This window comes from Notothenia rossii, assembly GCF_949606895.1.
Source record: "Notothenia rossii genome assembly, chromosome: 9".
Lineage (NCBI taxonomy): Eukaryota > Metazoa > Chordata > Actinopteri > Perciformes > Nototheniidae > Notothenia > Notothenia rossii.
The window spans coordinates 78,490,247-78,514,333 of NC_136907.1; the positions used below are offsets into that span (position 1 = coordinate 78,490,247).

Consider the following 24,087-nt stretch of genomic DNA (forward strand, 5'->3'; position numbering starts at 1 on the left):
GACTCGTGAATCATCGTTTGTCATTTTTTTTAATATAAATCTTTTCACCCTCACACAAATTGCACTTTTTTTTTCTCCAAATGGACACAGTCAGCAGTGGACAACTTACTGGTTGACATCTTCCTTACACACCGTTAACCGGCTAACAGGAGGAGAAACAAAAAAGAATAAAATAAGAGACATCTAACTTGATCTTACCACCACTTTACTATGGCATGCATAGGTTTCAGACCGTACTCAGAAAATGACAACAGACACTTTGTCTAAGAAGTTTTCTAAACGATGCCGTGACTGCTTGCGATCCGAAAAACAAACAAAGAGAAACCAAGGGACAGAAAAGCCCGGTTCCTCCAGAGACCCTTCCCGAAGTATTTGGTTCTTTATTTTTGTAAATGTGGTGTTGACAATACTGAAGGTTTTTTATTGTTTTATTTTCCCCATCGATGCTTTTAGAAACACAAGGAGGACTCTGTAACAAAACTGAAAAGTTAGTGAGAAGAGAAAGCTTTCCTCCGAGACGATAAGCAAACTTTAGGGGCTTTCATTCCTGAAAGAGTGGAGCTTGAATGAGTTAGCATTTTAGCACTTCCTGTTCCCTCTGTAAGTCAATGGGCTGGGGTTAACACAAACTGAAGAGATTTTTATTTGACCACAATAAATACGTAAGCGGATGTTGCTAACAAGTGTCTAAATGAGACGACTAAACGTCATCACGCCCAACATTAGCCTCCTTTAGCTTAGCGGTGATACGTGAAGTCATGTGACCGTGCTGTAGTTCCTTTATAGCCCAACATTAGCCGCCTTTAGCTTAGCGGTGGTGACGTGAAGTCCTGTGACCGTGCTGTAGTTCCTTTATAGCCCAACATTAGCCGCCTTTAGCTTAGCGGTGGTGACGTGAAGTCATGTGACCGTGCTGTAGTTCCTTTATAGCCCAACATTAGCCTCCTATAGCTTAGCGGTGGTGACGTGAAGTCCTGTGACCGTGCTGTAGTTCCTTTATAGCCCAACATTAGCCGCCTTTAGCTTAGCGGTGATGCGTGAAGTCCTGTGACCGTGCTGTAGTTCCTTTATAGCCTAACGTTAGCTTTTTACTATCATAAATGTTTGTTTGCGGCAGATATTACTTTCTGCGATATTCCAAATCCAATAGAGAAATCCCATTGGCTTTTTGTGGAGGGAAACAGGAAGAGGCTAACTTACACAAATCTCAATTGCTGCACCCCTCTATTTCAACTGGAGCTATATAAATGATAACTTGTTTATCGTCAAAATGCTACTAGAGAGATCAAACTAGCATTCAAACTAGGTTGAGGTTTATTATCTGACAAACTGAAAACAGACATTTTACTTTTGCTACCCAACATTGACCCAAACCAGAAATAACAGAAATGTCGGCTACTAATTCAGCACATATCCCCTTGGTGTTTGATTTGAATGTATAGATGATCAAAACAAGATGTCCTCCTTCATAAAATGCTGGACAAAGATCGAATGTGTGGGGGCGGCTAACTTCAGCGAGCTAACTAGCTTTAGCCACGATTAAATAAAGAGAACTGGATACCGTGTTGGAGGTGTTGCTCATTGGCGCATCTATGGGCCCATAGAGCAGGCGCACAAGCATCTCCTCGTTTGAATGAACAGAGAACGGATTGGATAGAAGTGCATTTTAAAACTTGTATGGACCTTATGGTTTAGATGAGGGCTACTTGAGTGTTAATATGTTGATTAAAAAGATGTCTCCTCAGATGTAGGTCTGGTTTGGCCACTACGGAAACTGGCCTCAATGCTCTGTTCCTCTGGGTTTGGCTAATTAGCCTAGCCTACTAGCTTCCACTTTTTGAGTGCAATACAAATGCAACGAGTCACCCAAAATGTCAACAGGGGAAACACAGCTTGAACACGTGTTGAAACGGGGAGAAAAAATAAACGTGTATAAACATTTAGGGGCGTTAACTCTGCCGGGTTATGATCTCTTCGCACCGCAGAAGTTGCTATGCCGTCTCTTTGTTGTCATTAAAAAAAGTCCACTCTTTCCGCTTAAAGCTTAAAAACGGTTTCCACAAATAAACCCAAAAATACTAACTTTTTTGTAAAATAAAAGTAGCGTGAGCGTCGGTGCAGTCTCGTTATCTTTCCCTCTGTGAAAGTGACCCAAAGCTCATTGAGAGGCGCACTTCATCGCAGCTCAGTTTCGCCGTCGCTTGTTTTTCCCGGCGTTCGAGTCTGAAGCGTTTTTTAATACAAAATAAAACGAGTCCACCTGTAATCGAGGGGTCTGTCGGCCGATTCTAAAGCCATGAGGAACAAAGGGACATGTTTGGCTCCTGAGTTCTTTGTGGGATAATAAGGGGTTTAGCATAGACATCGATACGAACATAAAGATTAACAACGTTTGCATCAAACCTGCTGTGCAGCGGGGGATTTAACGACTAAAAACGGGGGTCAGAGGTCATCGCAGGGTTCCTGCACTGGGTCGAAAATCCAGAAAAGTTTAGAGGGTTTTACTAAATGTAGCTAGGCTGAGGTAAAGACATTACTTTACGGCTAGAAACAAAACATGTGAAATTAAAGTTCCAGATATCCTTTAGTTTAAGTTTGTTTTCCATTATCTAACAAGTAACATGTAATCATCTTAAAGACCTTGAAATGGTCAGATGTATAATTGTTCCCCTGCATAGGAACCCTGGACAAAAGAAAAGCGGCGACATAAGAACTCGACGCTTCAGGAGTCACTGATGTCGGTACAAAGCATTAAAATAATTGGTTTTTTTTTTTTTTCAACGATTTCCTTTCATTTGATAACTAAATATCTCACTCTATTGATATAATTCCATTTTGTTAAATTCATATATAAACGTTAACATGTACACACTGGTGATCGATGGGATCGGGACCTTTATTATAGTAACTGGAACTTGCTCTTGCTGGCGCTCAACAAATATACTGTGAATGCAAGTAACAATAATTAATATAATGATAATTAAGAAGAAGAATAATAATAGTCTGCGCCGATGCCTTGTAAACCTGGAAAAACCTAAAACAAGAGCCAGGTAACCATCCCCCCCCACCCACCCCGCAAATTTGCTCATGAAAACAAAACAGAATATTAAAAACAGGGAGTTCAGACTGCAGATTCTCTCCGGCTTCTTCAAAGTCCCGAGTCCACATGCGCCACACAAATCTCCGATAATGTCCTGAAGTGAGTGGAGGTGTGAAAGGGGGAGAAAGGGGGGAGAAAGGGGGGATTATGATATCCTTAATGGAGCCTTAAGTTGACCGGAGATCAAATGGAGATGTATTTTCCGTCCTGTTTTCAGCATCAGCCTGTAGCGTGTGTTATTGTGTGTGTGTGTGTGTGTGTGTGTGTGTGTGTGTGTGTGTGTGTGTGTGCGTGCGTGTTATATGTGCATGTGTGTGTGTTATATGTGCGTGTGTGTGTGTGTGTTATATGCGTGTGTGTGTGTGTACCTGGTTTACAGGGACCACTCGTCGGTTTTCTACTTGTTTTTCTACTTCTGTTTGACCAGGGGTTTCTTTTTTTGTCAGTCAGTCGGTCGGTCGGTTTGTATACAGAGTTTTTTTCCAAGTCGGCTACCCTTTTAATAGCGTTTTCACACCGTCAGTCAGAAAGACGCAGCCTTGCAGGAGGAGGGGAAAGAGGGGTTTGTTTGCGAGGTGTTTTTTTCATATTTACGATGGAAAGGGATGTTTTTGTTTTTTAAATGTACGATGTGTTAGCAATCTAAAACACCTGCCCAGAAACGTCTCCAGGTCCTCAGCGGGGAGCAGGAGCGAGTGAACTTTCGCCTACTTTTTTTAATCGGAGCATTAATACGACTTCACTGATGGAGGAGGTGGAAGGAGGCGTTTCTGGACAGTTCCTCAGAGTGTGAGTGTGTGTGTGTGTGTGTGTGTGTGTGTGTGTGTGTGTGTGTGTGTGTGTGTGTGTGTGTGTGTGTGTGTGTGTGTGTGTGTGTGTGTGTGTGTGTGTGTGTGTGTGTGTGTGTGTGTGTGTGTGTGTGTGTGTGTGTGTGTGTGTGTGTGTGTGTGTGTGTGTGTGTGTGTGTGTGTGTGTGTGTGTGTGTGTGTGTTGTGTTGTGTTGTGTTGTGTTTAAGCATGGGGCTAGTGCAGGTAATCGTCCACAGAGGCGAAGGCGCAGGATCCGGTGCTGGTGCGTGCCATGATGGAGAGGCACTGCGCCGCCTGGCCCACCGCCTGGGCGAGGGGGGGCTGCTTCGGCAGGTTGTGAGTCTCTGGAGGAAGAGGAGGGAACAACAACAACAATGTCAGGACTGAAGGTAAGAAGTACGCAAATATTCTATTTAAGTAAAAGTATTAAAACCGTATTTAATTTATTTGTCTTAATGTACATTTCATCTCATATTCTGTACATATCATATTTACATGTTTATAGACTTTTGCCCTACTTTTTATTTTATTATATATGTTGCATTGCTGGAGGAGCACGGAGCATATGATGATAACACCTTTGAATCTAATACTGAATTGTTAAAATACTCCTTCACTAGTAAAGATTCAAGATTCAGATTCAACAGATACAATAGTAGTAAATACAATACAAATAAAATAGAATATAAATAGTGCAAGGAGAGTCTACAAGTGATTGGAATATGATATTAGATAAATAATGTGTACGTTGTAAACAGATGGATGTTCTTTCAAAACTTCAGGTTTTCAACAGTCTGATGCTGCGTCCACACCGGACGCGTCCCGTGTGGACGCAGCATTATGGCCTGTGGGATGAAACTGTCTGAGTCTGGTGGTTTCTGTCCTGAAGCAGCACACAGAACCGTTTGTTGCTGGGGGGATGGGGGTCTTTGATAATGGCTACGTCGTACCTAGTATTGCACTGTTGAGGGTGGAGCAGACGGGCTCTCTCTGGATGGCGTCCAGCTGGAAACCCACCGGGCTGCTCCAGGGGTCCGAGTACGCCAGCAGGCTGAAGGCATCCTGCAGCAGGACACACAAAATACAGATATGTTCACAATGTTGAAGATCTGTTTTATTACTACACATATTTGATTCCGCTCTATTTCAATATAATGCTGCTTTATTTTACTATATTTCTTCTTATCTTTTTAATGTTATTATAGTGTTCTTAAAATAGTTCTGTGTTTTAAAAAAAAAAAATTAATTACATTTTTATGTATGCACCACGACATCAAGTCAAATTCCTCGTACGCGTCAACCTACCTGGTGATAAACCTGATTCTGGTATCAGTGGATATAGGGAGGTCAAAATGTGATATCTTCTTGAAGAACAACTGGTTAGTTTGGTGTTGTTATGGCGTGTTACAATTTAAAGAACAGTTCAACATCTTGGGGAAACAGGCTTACGCGCTTTCTTGCTTGGAAATATTTGAGAGCTGCGGAACAGCAGAGTGGCGAGTGAGAGCTGTCATCTTCCCTTTACAAGCGTCGTGTGATTTTGGAAATAAAAGTTTCATATTCTGAAAGCCAAGACTTTGTTTAGTTAAAATCAAACAAAACACCCGAAAAACTATTCTTTTACGCAAATCCACCTTTATTTTGAAATGAGCCGTTGTGACTTCCGACTGATTTCGATAGAGCGGTTCACATATGGTCGGTGTTTACATTAGCATGGCTAACACTCAGAGCTAACCTGTACTGGAGAGCATGTGTGTGAAGAAGCAGGAAGTAAAAAGGAACTCACCTTGTGGTATAACCGGCAAGAGAGAAAGCCTTTGAGCTCCATACTGTTTCAGAGAGAATCCTTGATAATCCATGATATGGCGTTTCATCACGACAGTATTTAGTTTAGAAAGTAGCCGCCGGGTCCCGCATGAGCTCAGACCCCTCCTTTTTTATTTATCAATTTTTTACTTCTTGTGAAGCGTTATACCCAAATCAGCACTTTTGAAACAGGAAGTGAAATAGAGGGATATGAGGCATGGCTAGAATGGGTGATCTGTTTGGTATTTTGAGCAAAACACTTCATAGACATGTTTTTATATATATCTGAGACCTATGCTATTGCCTAAAAACAGCATGATAGGTGACCTTTAAATAAAAATATGATTTTGTTGAGTTGCATTGAACAAGAATGATGAGAATTTATTTAGTTTTTTTGTCCGAATGTCTCAGTCTCTGCTGCTTCAGTTTTTATACATTTTTGTATTCATGCCATTGCCACCTGAATCAAGTCATACTAATAACACTGTACCTCTATTTCAGTTAAGGTTGTTTAGGTTTCTTCAAAATGCTGTTCAACACATTATAGCTTGCCGTGTGTCAGTAAAAAAAGCACACGTTTTAAAGTGTATAATGAAACGTTAAAGACAGTCCTGACACAAACAGAAAAACAACCTCATGTAACGATCGTTTTCCACTGAGCGATTCCTGTTACCTTCAGCATCTTCTTGTTGGTGGAGTTCTTCCCACACTCGCGGCGCAGATGTTCGCTCATGCTCTGCAGCTCGCGGCCGAAGTGGATCATCCTCTCGATCGCCGCCTGGCTGCCGCCGCACAGCTGCCTCTTCGACTGAGCCGACTCCACCTCTGCAGAACAGAATCATCTCATGTCCTTAAACATGTACAATGAAAGAAAGGAAAGCTTCTCCCTTTTAAAAAGTGCCATCAAAACAAAAACATCACAACAACAAACACACGCAGCAGCATACAAACTTACGTAAGAATAGAGTACAGTAATTATTTCCAGGGGTATAACAAACATTTTTAATAAATAATAATAATAATAGCTATCGAGACATTCAACAGGGAACATATACAGCATTTAGATGGAGCGCTTACACTTATATGTGTAATGACAGGAAGGTATTAGGGCTGTATATAAACACAACATGTATGTTTTCTACATTTCTTTTTTTTTTTAATGCTATTTTATTTCTATTGAGATGTTTACATTTTGGAATGTTTATTTCTAGTCTTTTAATTTTTATCGTACACTGCCATGTCTTTCTATGCTTTAGAGGGAATATATTCAGCACAGGCACTCGGAGCGCGAGGGTAATGAAGCTGCCTGATTAATACAAATGTGAGTATGGTTCTGTGCAATATCCAAAATGCAGGAAGCACAACATCCGTTTGAGTCTAAATATGTGTTAAAATACATTTTGAAGGAAGTACTGTTGAGATTCAGAGATACCTAAAATCACGTTACAGAGACTTAACAAAACATAACTGTTGTTACAGATCCTGAAAAGTAAAACATTAAGTAATAACCTATTACTGCTAACGAGTAGACTAAGCCTAAAAGAGAGAGGCTAATTATGTATATATTTATACCAGTTTATTCTGTTTTCATTTGTATTCTTGCAGCTTTTTAATGACCATTTCAATTGTGTTTCTTTTGCTCTGTGTCTATTGCGGTTTCATTCCCTGATAGTCATGGGGTAAAAGGGAAGTAACAATAACCGTGAGAGCAAGCGAAAGAGGATGCTGATTTGCCAAAGATGTTGGTGAATAAATCAAAAACAAAGAGGGCTCGTTAGCACATTTACTAAACAAACACATTTCTTACAGTAGAAAGCAACAAAACAAACAGTAACGGACAGTAACGTAGCAATTGCTTTTCATGTTGTTGTATTGGCTAAAATGTGCTTTATACATAAACGTACCTTTCCTTACCAGTGGCATATTTACACAGAATTATTGAAGTATGTATCCATGCTGATAAACGCTATAATATAGTAGTTATTACATCCACACACACACTTTGCGTACCCATGTCTGCCTCACACTCGTCGGGCTCGGTCACGTGTTTGGAGCCGTTGAGGAACCCGTTGGAGGACGACTCTGTGACTCCGTTGGAGACGTGGTCCACCTCCATGTCCACATCGCTACTGAGGACAGACAGAGGGTTGTCATGGGCAACAGATCACTACTAACCCTAATAAAGGAAGGATGAGTGGGGATATCATAGCGTCACTGAGGATTATAACCGTGAGTAATATCTCATGTCGAAGACTTTCCAGCAGACATGTTTGAAGTCAACCACTCACGCCTAGGTGTTCCTTTTTGTGTTGAATGTGTGTATTTCAAGTATAACTAACTGAGAAATAGTTGTTTTAAGCTACCCAACATTTCCTAATGATGCAGCTTCTCACTCACCTGTAAAAAGGTAAAGGGTGGATGGTTATATTGTTTGTGCAACTTAAGACTGTTGTTTGGACGGAGAGCTTTGGTCAGTATTATATTAAACTCACATGCCATCTCTTTGCATTAGACATGCTTTGTACAATAGTCTCATTTATACAGCATCCTTTCTTTGTATTTAAGCTTTAGCCGTTATATTATAATGTATTCTAACGTATTTCCTAACATGTTATATTGAGTATTCTTAGATTATATAGATATACATTTATAGTGTTGATTTCTATATATTTACTGTGTCTTTTTTATGTTTCATGCCACGAAAACCTGCTGCTGTTGTAAACAGGATCATTTCCTAAATTGGGATCAATACAGTACTGCTAGCTACCTATATATCTCTATCTCTTGTAGACTACAGCAGTTTTCCTACATTATCATATAGGAGTTTATCCTCTCAGAATATCTGCAGAGTTTAGAGTCAGTCAGATTTAAATTATTCTTGTTTCTCACAGTAATATATTTATGTAGATTTATACCCTTGAAGTGAATGTGGATTTAAGTTTCCTGTGTGGGCGTTGCAGTGTCTGAGGGGTTTAATAACAATAGAGCATGAATAAGCACATTAAGAGAGTGTGTGTGTGTGTGTGTGTGTGTGTGTGTGTGTGTGTGTGTGTGTGTGTGTGTGTGTGTGTGTGTGTGTGTGTGTGTGTGTGTGTGTGTGTGTGTGTGGTACCTGGTGAGGGGCGTCTGGCTGTGGCTCCCGTTGAGACTGACGTCAGACGGAGGGGGGGGTGAGGCGGGGGGGCAGGGCTTGTGACTGTGAGGGGGGGTGCTGTGGCTCTTATTGGACGTCACTCCATTACAGCAGGTGCCGTCGGACCCTGAACACAACAGGGGAGAGAGGGACGTGTTTCAAATGTTACTTTTATTTTCATTTCTCAAAAACCACAAAATGTTACAACAACAAAAAGAAGCAGTTATTTGACTTTTAATGAAATGTTATTTTTGTTTTGTTGAGTCCCGTCTTACTTCTATTGCTATTTAATGTGTTTTTCAATCACAAAGTCACGTGTTCTATGCTTTGTCTATGGACTGTTTTAGTTTTAGTTTTGTGAAGCCTACCATCCCTAACCTTTGTGTAAGAAAGGTTCTATATAAATAAAGTTTTTACTGATTTGATTTATATAAAGAAGGCTCTGCTTTACACTAATGACCTCCGCAACTAAACCAGATTCATGTGTTTCCTATTTTAAAAAGGTGCAGCTCTATTTACAGCAAAGAATACATTTGTGACGCCTAACCGTGAAACGGTTACACACTGGTTACGTTTTTATTTTATTTGTGGTTCAACTTTATTATTAAATTGTGCTTGACTTCTAAAATCATGGAAATAATAACAGTCAAGTATTGTTGATGCTACTTGCTTTTTAGGGACTGATCTGTGTCACTGTGTTGTTTTTCTCTTATCCTATGTGTTCTCATTTGTTTTTCTTATAATGCTATCAACCTGCCATGGAAACATCTGGCACATTCACATGATGAACTAAAGCGTTCACGATGAACTAAAGCGTTCACGATGAACTAAAGCGTTCACGATGAACTAAAGCGTTCAAGATGAACTAAAGCGTTCACGATGAACTAAAGCGTTCACGATGAACTAAAGCGTTCACGATGAACTAAAGCGTTCAAGATGAACTAAAGCACTCACGATGAACTAAAGCGTTCAAGATGAACTAAAGCGTTCAAGATGAACTAAAGCGTTCAAGATGAACTAAAGCGTTCAAGATGAACTAAAGTGTTCACGATGAACTAAAGCGTTCAAGATGAACTAAAGTGTTCACGATGAACTAAAGTGTTCAAGATGAACTAAAGTGTTCAAGATGAACTAAAGCGTTCAAGATGAACTAAAGCGTTCAAGATGAACTAAAGCGTTCAAGATGAACTAAAGCGTTCAAGATGAACTAAAGTGTTCACGATGAACTAAAGCGTTCAAGATGAACTAAAGTGTTCACGATGAACTAAAGTGCTCACGATGAACTAAAGTGTTCACGATGAACTAAAGTGTTCACGGTGAACTAAAGTGCTCACGATGAACTAAAGTGTTCACGGTGAACTAAAGTGTTCACGGTGAACTAAAGTGTTCAAGATGAACTAAAGTGTTCACGATGAACTAAAGTGTTCACGATGAACTAAAGTGTTCAAGATGAACTAAAGTGTTCACGATGAACTAAAGTGTTCACGATGAACTAAAGTGTTCAAGATGAACTAAAGTGTTCACGATGAACTAAAGTGTTCAAGATGAACTAAAGTGTTCAAGATGAACTAAAGTGCTCAAGATGAACTAAAGTGCTCACGATGAACTAAAGCGTTCAAGATGAACTAAAGTGTTCACGATGAACTAAAGTGTTCAAGATGAACTAAAGTGTTCAAGATGAACTAAAGTGTTCAAGATGAACTAAAGTGTTCAAGATGAACTAAAGTCCTCACGATGAACTAAAGTGCTCACGATGAACTAAAGTGTTCACGATGAACTAAAGTGTTCACGGTGAACTAAAGTGTTCACGGTGAACTAAAGTGCTCACGATGAACTAAAGTGCTCACGATGAACTAAAGTGTTCACGATGAACTAAAGTGTTCACGATGAACTAAAGTGCAAATTGTCTGTTCTGAAACACACATAGAAGACTGTGATAAACGAATGACCTAAAGATAACTCTTCATGCCGTGCACAGATACCATTAGTGTTCAAGCTGCTCAAACTAAACACTTTTCCAGATACAGAAACTCGGCTGTAAAAAGGTAATCGTTGTCAGTGTGTAACATGGAGAAGAATATATGTATTTATGTATCTGTGTACCTGGCAGGGAGCCGCTGGCTTTGTGGCTCGGGCTGAAGGGCCGGGGGGAGGCGGGGTAAATGTCCTGAGACTTTGGGCTGCGACCCCCCAGACATCTCACCTCACTGTCCGTCCCGTTCACCATCTCTATGAACTGTCTCACTCTGAGGGGGAGAAGGGAAGGGAGAGAGAGAGAGAGACGGAGGAAGAAGGAGAGAAGATGGAAATACAGACGAAAAGAAACAATGAGTAAACAGGAAAAACAGAAAAGACAACAGATGGGAAGGAGACAATGAAAGGAAGTAGAGTAAACAGAAAAAAAAGTCATTAAATAATCTGAATTTTATGGTTTAAAGACAGGTCAGGTTATAGAAAAGCTAAATACGGTATATAACGGCGGTAAAATAACTTAATCTCCCCTCTTCCAGATTCATTAAGTTCACTTTATTTTCCTCATTTCTTTAAATATTACTTTTCAATATTGATGCTTAAATCACAATCACTGCTTTAAAGTATTGAAGAGTTTCAATAAAAGCCAAAGATGCCACAAGAAGTGCACCATTAACTTTTTGAACGATAATCTTCAGGGATTTGTTGAAAAACCGTCAATATCTTAGTTTGTTTTAAGTAATAACAGGCTCCTGATGATCTTCCAGTAACAACAGGTGTATAGAATATATAATAGGTGATTTGATTCAATAAAATGTGAAGAACAACAACATTTTGAGTCAGCGGGGGGGTTGTACTTGAGCATGAAGAGCAGGTCGGGGTTCCTCTCCAGCAGGGTGGGGTACAGCTGCGTGGTGGTCTCGATGGCCTCGCCCATTCTGCCTGACAACACCAGCTTCTGGATCTCTGCACGGCGACAGGGAGCATCAGAGGTGAGACTTAAAACACTGTGTGTGCTGTGCAGACATGTTTTATTTAACGAGGATATTTCTCAACATTTCGTATAACTAAAATCAATATTCAAGTGAAATGGATCTCTAATGCAGGAACAGAGCAGCTTCACCCCCAGAGGATAGAGAAGTCCTGCTGACAGTCTCTCTGTATATTCATGAGGAAACAGCTGCTCCTCCATCCCATCATCAAACCAGAAAACCCCCTTTACTCTTCCTTGTGCTCTCCTGAAATGTAAATCCTTAACATCTGTCTCTGTTAAACACTTACAACACAAGTTAACAGAGTATAAGACTATATGTTAGAATTGATTATATGATCATTTGAAACGACAAGTGTGAGCGTTGATCTACATCCAGCCCCTTGCTTTTAGCGGTCAAGCTTTCGACTTCCTTTCAGATTAGAGAGTTTCTGGTTCCTGTGTTGAACCCGTTAGAAGCATCATTCATGAGGACTCACTCTGTCTGTTTTTGATGGAGGCCAGCTCCTCGTGCACGGCCTGGTCTGTGGATTTAGCGAAAGCTTCAGCCGTGGCGCAGTAGCTGTGATGAACCAGGTAGGAAGCCACCATCCTGAAGAGACAAGACAGACTCTGGGATTAGACACAGCAAGGGAGATCTTTAGAGCATTTACACTCAACAGAGACGAGCATTTATTAAAGGTAGGTTAGGTAAGGATGGAGAAACCAGCTCGAGTGCACTAGAATTTGAAAGTACGCAGCCGAAAAAAATTCTTCACAGAGCCCCTCCTCCAACACACACGAACGTGACCAATGAGTGCACGAGATAAGTTTGTGCACAGATGGAAGGCTGACAGGCAGGTAGGCCATCCAGTTATCCAGTTAGTTACTTTCGTTGCAGTTGTACAGTGGGGCAAAAAAGTATTTAGTCAGCCAACAATTGTGCAAGTTCTCCCACTTAAAAAGATGAGGCCTGTAATTTTCATCCTAGGTATACCTCAACTATGAGAGACAGAATGAGAAAGAAAAAAAAAAATCCAGAAAATCACATTGTCAGTTTTTTAAAGACTTTATTTGCAAATTATGGTGTAAAATAAGTATTTGGTCAATAACAAAAGTTCATCTCAATACTTTGTTATATACCCTTTGTTGGCAATGACAGAGGACAAACGTTTTCTGTAAGTCTTCACAAGGTCTCACACACTGTTGCTGGTATTTAGGCCCATTCCTCCATGCAGATCTCCTCTAGAGCAGTGATGTTTTGGGGCTGTTGCTAGGCAACACGGACTTTCAACTCCCTCCAAAGATTTTCTTTGGGGTTGAGATCTGGAGACTGGCTAGGCCACTCCAGGACCTTGAAATGCTTCTTATAAAAACACCCCTTCGTTGCCCGGGCGGTGTGTTTGGGATCATTGTCATGCTGAAAGACCCAGCCACGTTTCATCTTCAATGCCCTTGCTGATGGAAGGAGGTTGTCACTCAAAATCTCACGATACATGGCCCCATTCATTCTTTCCTTTACACCAGGGGTGGGGAACCTTTTTCCTCTCAAGGGCCATTTCAATTTTTTCAACAGCCTCCGAGGGCCGTACAAATGATTAACCTCTGCTTAAAAATACTAAAATCACAGCCCATTCATTTGGCCTTTCTCTCATGCTGTACAAAGCAACCTCGTAATCCAGATATCTTACCATGACTCACGTATGCACGTTTTTTTTAAATGTTGAAGTTAAAAGCATCAATCTGGTGCACTTTGAGAGCAACATTAAGAGACCCATGGATACATCTCTCAACACCCATATGAAACAGAACTGTAAGCAGATTTTCTTTTTCTTTATGGATATCTTACAAATCACTCTCCTTTCAAACTGTATTCTTGTTTATTAATAACAACTTTTTTTTATCAATCAATGTTTATTTATATAGCCCAATATCACAAATGTTACATTTGTCTCAGTGGACTTCACAGTTTGTACAGAATATCAGTATGACAATACTTGACACGTTAGGCTCGTGTTGTGTTCAAGGACCCTGACCGTGGCCAGGAAAAACAGGCACTCGTTTGTTTAATTATTTTGCGGTCTAGATTTCTTTAATTTTTTTCTTTTTTGCGTGTGTTTATAAATTACCTCGAGGGCCGTACCAAATGGTCTCGCGGGCCGTATACGGCGAGTTTTTACCAAAAAGTTATATTTTGGTTTCATCTGACCATATGACATTCTCCCAATCCTCTTCTGGATCATCTCTAGCAAACTTCAGACGGGCCTGGACATGTACTGGCTTAAGCAGGGGGACACGTCTGGCACTGCAGGATTTGAGTCCCTGGCGGCGTAGTGTGTTACTGATGGTAGCCTTTGTTACTTTGGTCCCAGCTCTCTGCAGGTCATTGACTAGGTCCCCCCGTGTGGTTCTGGGATTTTTGCTCACCGTTCTTGTGATCATTTTGACCCCACGGGGTGAGATCTTGCGTGGAGCAGATCGAGGGAGATTATCAGTGGTCTTGTATGTCTTCCATTTTCTAATAATTGCTCCCACAGTTGATTTCTTCACACCAAAAAAAAAAAATCATCTTTTTTTTCTCATTTTGTCTCTCGTAGTTGAGGTATACCTAGGATGACAATTACGGGCCTCTCTCATCTTTTTAAGTGGGAGAACTTGAACAATTGGTGGCTGACTAAATACTTTTTGGCCCCACTGTATATTTGCATTGCTTAAAAAAAAAAAAGTGAAAAAAATAAATAAAATTAGGCAATAAAAACGAGCAAGGACACTTTTAAACGAGGAGCAATATGTCAGTCTATCTAAATCAGTTTGCTGATTAAAATAACTGATAAAAAGTCCATGTATTATATAGAGAAGTGAGTTCAACCAAGTTTGTTTGTTCACCAACGGACAGATTTGGTGATAATTTGTCCTTAAATTAATGTTTTTTATGTCCATTGCAAAAATGTAGCTTGTTTCCCATTTCTATGACTGCATGAATTTGAGGAATTAACTTTATGAAACAAATATTTTCCTAACAGATATAGAAGGTCACTAAAAGAACAAAAATAAGTTGTATGAAATCAGAATCATGCTTCAAGAATGTGTGTAAAATATCCGTTTAATGTGTCCAAGTATGCTGACCTTTTCATGGGAAAATGATGAAAACACCCCTCCATCAGTACTAAGATGACCCACAATGCAACAGTGCTTTAAAAAGGATGAAACCCAGTGTAATATTTGCACTTTCTCTCTCTCCCTCAAAATCGCCTCTCGTGACGTGTTTGCAGAGCTGCAGGAACACGATGACCACAAATCTCCTGCAGAGACAATAACACATCCAACCAATGGGACGCAAGCACGCCAACTTCCTGTTTTCAATCCCACGCAGTAAGGCGACTTTCCTGGATAAAAGACGACGGCTCCCTCCACCCCCAATCCCCATCAAATGGAGATTAAATCCATTCGGGACCATTCATCATAGCAACAGAGAGCTAATCCCATCAGCATGAAGAGAGACAGAGTGCCACAGCTTTCACTTCTGGATCACAGCTCTCCATCATATCAGCACTGATTCCCTGTCACCTAAAGTGTCCAAAACTTCCCTTTAACTCATTATTAAATCAGCATTGCTCGTGAAACTGCCCTGAATACAGTTTTAAGTCATGGTAAGTGCTCAAATTGTAAATCCACTATAGGTTTGCTTTAGTAGTTAAAATGGGTTTTAAAATAGAAATAAAGCTCATTTTGTTACAGTTTTCATAACGTTACTGTTGGTGTCACGTTACAAGACCTCCTACTAAATAGAGTGGTGCAGGAATGAGTCAGCATGTTAGCCCTTCCTGTTCCCTTGTGTGGAGGTCAATGATTTTCTGAATGTGTTTTTGGTTGTTAATGTTATGGCAATCATGGTATTAAAGCTTAACACAGGGTAACACTAATGAAATGTAACTTTTAACTAAGTAGTGTCCTTTCAAGTGTTTTAAATCATTATGTCTGAGAACATGTGGTCTGTGTTCAGGAGGGTGAGATGAAGGGTTTTATGACACTACAGGAAAGGAAGACGTTTGCTTTGGGGGGGAAGCTAAGACACCAAACTGTTCTTTGTAGGGTGCGAGTTTTGCTTAATGTGATCCACCTGAGCCCAAATGTTGTTGTGTTGTCATGTGAATGATCTTTGATGTTTCCCTATAAGAGAGTCTCTCTCACACAGAGCACTCAGGAGGAGTCGTCATGCTGCAAGCGTTAAAAGAAAAGATCTTAAAAAGACTTTATATCGATTTTGTGTTTCTTTGCAAATTTGCCTAACTCAGGGGTCGGCAACCCGCGGCTCTTTAAGCCCTCTGCTCTGGCTCCCTTGAGCTTAGACAAAAATAAGAAGGAAATAAAATAAAAATATTTGTAGGACTATTTATATTTTGTTGCACGGTTGAAAATGTTTCGTATCTAGTATTTTGAGGTGATACTGTGACACATAAAAAATAAATAAAACGGTTTTAATTAGGTCAACTAAAATAAGCGTCATCAGAGAGTAAAAAAGTATCGGAGGAACACAGAGGGTTTAATTCTGCGTGGACAGAGTTATCTGCTTTCACAGCAAACGATGCTGGTTTACCGCTATGTTTGATATGTAGAGAGAAGTTGTCAAAGGTGCTGCAGCCTTTACGTATTGGAGGACAAACACGGACGAGGAAGACAGCTGACGATCTTCAGTCATAATTCAATCAGTTAACTCTTTTTAGGGTGCAGCTATAGGTTTTATTTATTTTGAAGTTTAATTTATTTCAAAGTAGGCCTGTGTATTTTTTTTGTATTCTCTTTATAAGAGTTATTTTTTTCTTATGAGGTAAACTGTTTTCTATAATGTAATAAATAAAAAATGCAAAGAAATTCTAGTTTTTGTCTATGATGTAACAATATATACAACTTTATAAGCTATCAAGCTATGAAATATGTTTTGCGGCTCCAGACAAAAAAAATTGTGGAAAAGGGGGCAAAATGTCTCTTTTGGTCAAAAAGGTTGCAGAACCCTGACCTAACTCATCATTTTGTCGAGACAGCGGCTGATTTTAAGGTCGTATTCACACCAAATAGTCCACTACAAAACAGTTTGTTACATCGTTTTATTTTTCAGAAGGTTAGGTTTGCGTTCACACGGGCAAAACTCAAACGAACAATAAACTTTAAACACAAGTCATGTGCTCGGAAATGCTGTTCAACGATTGGTCAGATATTAAGGGGGTAAAAACGCAAATCCCGGCAATTTCTAACGTAGCTTTGGAGCATCGGCAGGTTATTTTGATACTGCTGTTATTCTGGAGAGCTGAGAGCATAGCAGACGGCGCATATGATTATATAATCAGATAACGTGCAATAAAAAACATTATAACACATAATGAGATGTTCAGCAGTCAGGAGGGGCGTTTTCACCGACGACAGGTGGCTCTGACTTTTATGTGTAGTTGACGGAGCATTTTTACAAAACACTGTTCAACACTTCATTCTGCTTCACTCTTTCGCTAAAGATTGTGAAGACATCCGCATTCTTGTGACTCGTAAATACTACGCTTCCTGTGTTTTGGTGTGGACTGCGTTCACACCAGCAATGAACCCCTCCAGAGTTCACAAGCGAGCGGTCCGAGACCACCTCTTTTAGGTTGTTTAGTTCACTTCAGAGGTCTCCGACCGATCCAAAAAAAACATTTGCCTGAAATAAGATCTAAAAGTATTTTGTTTAAACCACAATAATTAACTTTTAAAATCATCTTACTTCTGGATCATGGACTGCCACTCGCCCTCTCGCTCTCCGATGGGGAAGCGGTCGATCTGCGCCTGGATTTTCGTCCTCCATTCGCGCATGTAGTCCTCGATGTCAAACACAAAGGGGTGCTGCCCGAAGTTTGCGTCCACCACCTCCCCTGGAGTCTGGAGACCAACGGTCGGGTACAAGTTCGGCTGCAGCAGAGAGAAATTAGAGAATATAGGGTTAAGCCACCTGGAAAACACCTCCATTGGACTCCATTGTTTACATCGTGACATCACTGTGGATCATTCGCGCTTCTATTGGCTAGCGCTCAAACACATTGTACTTTTAAGATTTGAACTGCCAAAGAAGAACCTTATACAACTGTAAAGGTAAATAATCGCAAAATAAATAAATAGAATATCTAGAATGTGGCCGTTTTTTTTTATTATTTACTTGAGAAATCCTATCCTGCTTTATATTTTCCCTCTCCTTTTGTGTATTCTATAGGTTTTTGTGCATGTGAACATCACTGACATCACTATGTAACACTCACTCTTCTATTGGCTAATGCTACAACTCATTGTACGTGATGCTAAGGGGAGGGACATCTCTAAGCAGTTGACCAATCACAACAGAGCCTGCCGGGCTCTGGTTTCAGAAATAAATAATTAAGAGCTTTTTGAACATTAAAGCATGGAGACATGTCACAGTAGAGACACTACATACTGATATACACCTGAACATCAGCAGGAGAGGACTCTTTAAAGTAGAGACACTACATACTGATATACACCTGAACATCAGCAGGAGAGGACTCTTTAAAGTAGAGACACTACATACTGATATACACCTGAATATCAGCAGGAGAGGACTCTTTAAAGTAGAGACACTACATACTGATATACACCTGAACATCAGCAGGAGAGGACTCTTTAAAGTAGAGACACTACATACTGATATACACCTGAACATCAGCAAGAGAGGACTCTTTAAAGTAGAGACACTACATAATGATATACACCTGAACATCAGCAGGAGAGGACTCTTTAAAGTAGAGACACTACATACTGATATACACCTGAATATCAGCAGGAGAGGACTCTTTAAAGTAGAGACACTACATACTGATATACACCTGAATATCAGCAGGAGAGGACTCTTTAAAGTAGAGACACTACATACTGATATACACCTGAACATCAGCAGGAGAGGACTCTTTAAAGTAGAGACACTACATACTGATATACACGTGAACATCAGCAGGAGAGGACTCTTTAAAGTAGAGACACTACATACTGATATACACGTGAACATCAGCAGGAGAGGACTCTTTAAAGTAGAGACACTACATACTGATATACACCTGAACATCAGCAGGAGAGGACTCTTTAAAGTAGAGACACTACATACTGATATACACCTGAACATCAGCAGGAGAGGATTCTTTAAAGTAGAGACACTACATACTGATATACACCTGAACATCAGCAGGAGAGGACTCTTTAAAGTAGAGACACTACATACTGATATACACCTGAACATCAGCAGGAGAGGACTCTTTAAAGTAGAGACACTACATACTGATATACACCTGAACATCAGCAGGAGAGGATTCTTTAAAGTAGAGACACTACATTCTGATATACACCTGAACATCAGCAGGAGAGGACTCTTTAAAGTAGAGACACTACATACTGATATACACGTGAACATCAGCAGGAGAGGACTCTTTAAAGTAGAGACACTACATACTGATATACACCTGAACATCAGCAGGAGAGGACTCTTTAAAGTAGAGACACTACATACTGATATACACGTGAACATCAGCAGGAGAGGACTCTTTAAAGTAGAGACACTACATACTGATATACACCTGAACATCAGCAGGAGAGGACTCTTTAAAGTAGAGACACTACATACTGATATACACGTGAACATCAGCAGGAGAGGACTCTTTAAAGTAGAGACACTACATACTGATATACACCTGAACATCAGCAGGAGAGGATTCTTTAAAGTAGAGACACTACATTCTGATATACACCTGAACATCAGCAGGAGAGGACTCTTTAAAGTAGAGACACTACATACTGATATACACCTGAACATCAGCAGGAGAGGACTCTTTAAAGTAGAGACACTACATATTAATAGGAAAAGGAAAATATACTATACTTGTCTTTAACTGGAAAATGTAACAAACATGTCACAAAAACTGTACTGCTGTGGATTGGGGCAGCAGTTAAGCTTATTGTAGCCACAAAGATACAATAAAAAAATATATTTGTATTGCTTAATGTTGGTCAGATAGCCCCTCTATAACCCAGAGCAGAAGCTGTACATGTCTTTAAGGGTTAGCGAATAAATACAGTTGTAAAAGTACAAAAGTTGTGTGTGTGTCTCTAGAGTCGCCTTTGTCCCGGTTCAATAACCAGAAAGGTCAGCTGTGTGGAGGTGACGCACTTCTCTGCAGAAGCATGAATGTCTGGCACGCTGCCAACACTGTTTTCTGCTCAATGGATTATTGTTGTGGATAAGACTCTTATTTTCTGCTTCTTCCCAGACTCGTTTTAATTTGCAAGACGAGAGGAGGAAAATAAACTTTGCAAAACAAGCGTCTCCTCTCACATCTCGATGCCGTCAATACATGCATGAATCCCATTAGAATTAATTTCCTTTTGGCGTGGGAGTGTTTCTCATAATGAAGCATGGGAGCTGATGACAAGCCACAACAGCACAAAGCAACACAAGTTGTGTCCTGTTGCAACACAAAACATCATATTGAATATGTAGGCTTTCATTAGTTCAGTTACTTCATAATATGTAAAAAATGGACTTTCATGGCCAACATTTTAAGAAGATTAAAACACATTTTTAACCAGTTTTCTTGTTTTTCTGGATCTAAAAAAAAACCCTTGTTTAAAATTGCTTGTTTAGTTGGACATGATAAATCCTTAAGACACTCCAAAGAGGGTATTATGACAAATACTGAAGCTTGCCAGAGTTAATCAATTAAAAAAAAACACAAACGTTTCTTTTATGCAAAGATTTAAGGATGGAAATTTGTTTTAAAAAAAGAAAAAAATTGAAATGAAAATCCGAAAAAACTCTTGCTTGCGTTTGACTGGGTATAGCTAAAGATACCGACACTACGGATACAAATTGTATAACAAGAAGGTTCAAATGTGTCTTAGTGAAGCAGAAAGGAAACAGGTCGTACATCTAATAATTTGTCACTACATGCTGAACATAGCTTTTAAACTACTCAATAAAACGCTCCAGATGTGTGAAATGTGTCCGGGCTTGTTTCTCCCCTTCGTGTCTTAATAATTTCCAACTAGAACATCAACTACCTGAATAATCAACATTTAAAGCCCAGAAATGTTCCAGCCTGCAGCGCTTTCCACACAGTGTAAACATTCGGACTACAGTGGACACTCTGCAGGGAATCAAACACTTGATTTGTCCTAGAGTCCTGATTAATTATGGAAACTTAAGGAGAGGAGATAATGTGGTACTTACTGGTAGGTCTGTGAAGGCAATGCCTGCAGAGGAAGAGAGGGAGAGAGAGTCAGCATGAAGGACGATACAGACAGACACACACTGCCACTGCCTCAGACAGACACACAAACACAGTCACACACACACACAGCAGGAGGCCTCAGTGTGTTTACCTGTCATCGTTCTGCATTAATCTGACCTCTTCAACACCATGTTAACAAGACAGGTCTAACTCTTAGTCACATTTAGTCTTCCATCTTTGCAGTCAGCATGTTTTAAAAAAGGGGTCAGTAGAAATGCTGCATGGAGGTGTGAGTGTGTTTGATTGACATCCTCCGTTCAGTGTTCGTTATCACCCTGTATCTACAAGCTAATGGCAGACAGTTAGCGGTGATATTAAAGAGTAAAAGACCACAAGAGCATCTAACTGGACCACATTGATATTTGCAGGAGTGTTTACGTGCTGTTTAATGTGCTGCGGCTGAGTAGCTAATCAACTGGTCAAAAATGGAACTAGAAGAAAACTGAATGCATTGCTACACATTTAAATGATCTTTTAAAAACACAATTTGCTTATGTTTTGTTCCTTTAGATGTCTTCTAACCAATATTTCCCTAAAGTGATTATCCCTTTGTGCAATACAAATTGAGCTTGCCTGGGAACATCAGTTAACCTGTAAATTAATAATCTTTTTTCTCAAAGCAATGATACACCTGTGGGTTGGATGTAGAAGAATCGGAATCATAATAGATTTTTTTTATTTTAAAGTAAATTCAGATTAAATTATTTTGTCCGTCCAAAAAACAGAAACCCATTACTCAGTGAAAACGACCCTTGAATGATGGGATGGTTGACTAAAAGCTTTAGGAATCCAAACTATAACATATAATAAGTACCCTGTATCAAGATTGATGCAAAACAAGTGACATTTGACCTTTTTAGAGAGGTTTAGAAAAAAAAAACCACTTCAGGGCTCATTTGGGAGCATTTTCCATATCTCTGGCCCCCTTCGGTCGATTTTGATGATTGACATCTCTTTTTTAACCGTTAGAGCCAATAGAATCGAGGGGAAGTTCCTAAAATCCTTCTAAACATTACCCATTGGTGAATGAGAGATGCACGGTCAGAATTCCCAAAACAGGAAGCTGCGATACACTCTGGTAGCTATCATTAGCAGCTAATATGAAATCTCAGTTTTTCACATAAAAATGAAGATGGATTATATCAGTAATCATTTCAAAGTGACACAGACACATTGCAACAATAAAAATGAAGGTTTATCCAATGTCATTGAACATGACTTTTGATCAGAACACAGCAACGGTAAGACTTATTTTCCGATTTGGTCCCGTAAAGCTAATTGTTGTCATTTCGCCGCGAGTTCTGATCGCTCAGTGATGATACGATTACCTGTAGAATCACCTGTAGAATCTCAGCTTGCTAATCGATATCTTGTTTGTGGGATCCGATAAGTAATAGGGTATTTTAACATGAGTTCTGTGCTAAGTCGGGGCTCATTTAGACGCTTCTTGTGAGACTTGTGCTTTGTTTCGGTAAAAATTGTTCATATCGTCAGTTAGCTGAGTTTCTTCCCGCTAAGTGGGTATGACAAATGAATAGGTTGTTAAATGTTAAGAAGCCCTGAGACTAGGGCTGGGCGATTTTAACGATTAATTTGCATTTTTACTGTCCTAAGGTTTGTGAAATGGATGAACCGAAAAATCGCGATTCAAATACATTTCTAGACTCCGCAGATTTGTTTTGCTTTAAGGGACTCCGTAGTAGCTTACTCTCTCACTTTCCAGATCGTGCACAAAACTCAGCCACATTGCCTGTGACTACGGCCAGGGCTCGACATTATAAAAGGCCCGCTGGCCCGGAAACACTATTTATAGGGGTGCACCGAATGGGTAATTCTTGGCCGAAACCGATACCGAAAATAGGAAACAGTTGGCCGAAAACCGAATGCCGAAAGGCCGAAAATGATTAATAGAAATATATATATATATTCTTTTTTTTACCAATGTTGTTCAGCTACCTGATTATGGAAAAAGACATGATTATGGCAAAACTTAACTTAAATAATAATCACTATAATGGGTCCATAAAACATTTATTCAGCTCTTTTGAATGCATACAGTACATTAATTCCAAGTCAAGTGCATTTTCTTTTCTCTGTAGGATAACTACAACAAAGTGCATTCAGAACAAAGCCAAGGTGCTTTCAAACTGCATAAACATCTAGGCCAGTAGGCCCACAACTAACTAGTGTAAATAAAGACTAACAGCCAGGCCTTCAACAACAACAAATGCACCTATAAGTTTGGTAACCTAACGTGTTGTTGTGATGACGTAATCAAAACGCGGCGACAAGCACGGCGCGCGACCATGCTCGCGGCTGGCTCACAGCCAACATGTCTGCCGCTTGGAGATATTTCAAAAATATCAGAGAAAGAGGAGCAGATTGTGATTTGTAAAACGTGTTCAGCTGACATTTCTCGAGGGGGTGTAACTGCAAAGACTTTCACCACTTCGGGATTACTCCACCACTTGAAATCAAAACACCCGGACAAATATGCGGAGTATGATCAACGTAACCCTGTTCTCGGACATTCGGTGATATTCGGCCGAAAGCCGAAAGGGCCTTTTTAACAATTTTCGGCCGATAATTTTCATTTTTTTTTTAACAATGACCACAATATCAATATATTTTAATAAACCAAATATGAACAATTGAGGAAAATGAGGAAGAACTGATGATTCAAATGTTGTAGTACAAGTAAGTAATGTAGTTAGTGCATCAATTACTATTGCAACAAATGTGTTCATTTTATTCATTATAAATCGATTTTTTTTGGGCCAGTGAATGGCAGGAGTGTGTAGCACTAAGAGATGCAGATGCTAGCTCAAGCCACAAAGCGCCTGCAAAAAAGCAGGTAACCTTGGCAGCAGCATTTTCAATAGTCATTCCTTATGACAAGAAAGGGCCCCGGTGGCAGGCGATCACAGATTCAGTGACATATTACATAAAAAACAGAAAAAAATCGAGGTTTAAATCGAAAATG

The 24,087-nt window shown here is 39.9% G+C and overlaps 1 protein-coding gene across 2 annotated transcripts in view; it reads right to left on the reverse strand.

Annotated features, from left to right (window-relative positions):
• Positions 1-10: 10 nt before the first annotated feature.
• The window catches only part of ranbp9 (RAN binding protein 9), a 34,073-nt gene continuing 9,996 nt past the window's right edge, over positions 11-24,087 (reverse strand). Inside the window, exons 5-14 of one of the 2 annotated variants that reach the window (XM_079651977.1) lie at positions 21,044-21,066; positions 17,543-17,727; positions 12,291-12,403; positions 11,678-11,786; positions 10,953-11,095; positions 8,829-8,976; positions 7,727-7,842; positions 6,390-6,541; positions 4,861-4,972; positions 11-4,254 (exon numbers count right to left, since the gene is read on the reverse strand). In XM_079651977.1, coding sequence (XP_079508103.1) covers positions 4,124-4,254; positions 4,861-4,972; positions 6,390-6,541; positions 7,727-7,842; positions 8,829-8,976; positions 10,953-11,095; positions 11,678-11,786; positions 12,291-12,403; positions 17,543-17,727; positions 21,044-21,066 — 1,232 coding nt within the window. In that variant the 3' untranslated portion in view covers positions 11-4,123. Of the gene's footprint in view, positions 4,255-4,860; positions 4,973-6,389; positions 6,542-7,726; positions 7,846-8,828; positions 8,977-10,952; positions 11,096-11,677; positions 11,787-12,290; positions 12,404-17,542; positions 17,728-21,043; positions 21,067-24,087 lie in introns of both variants that reach the window. The other variant, XM_079651976.1, reaches the window with a different exon arrangement.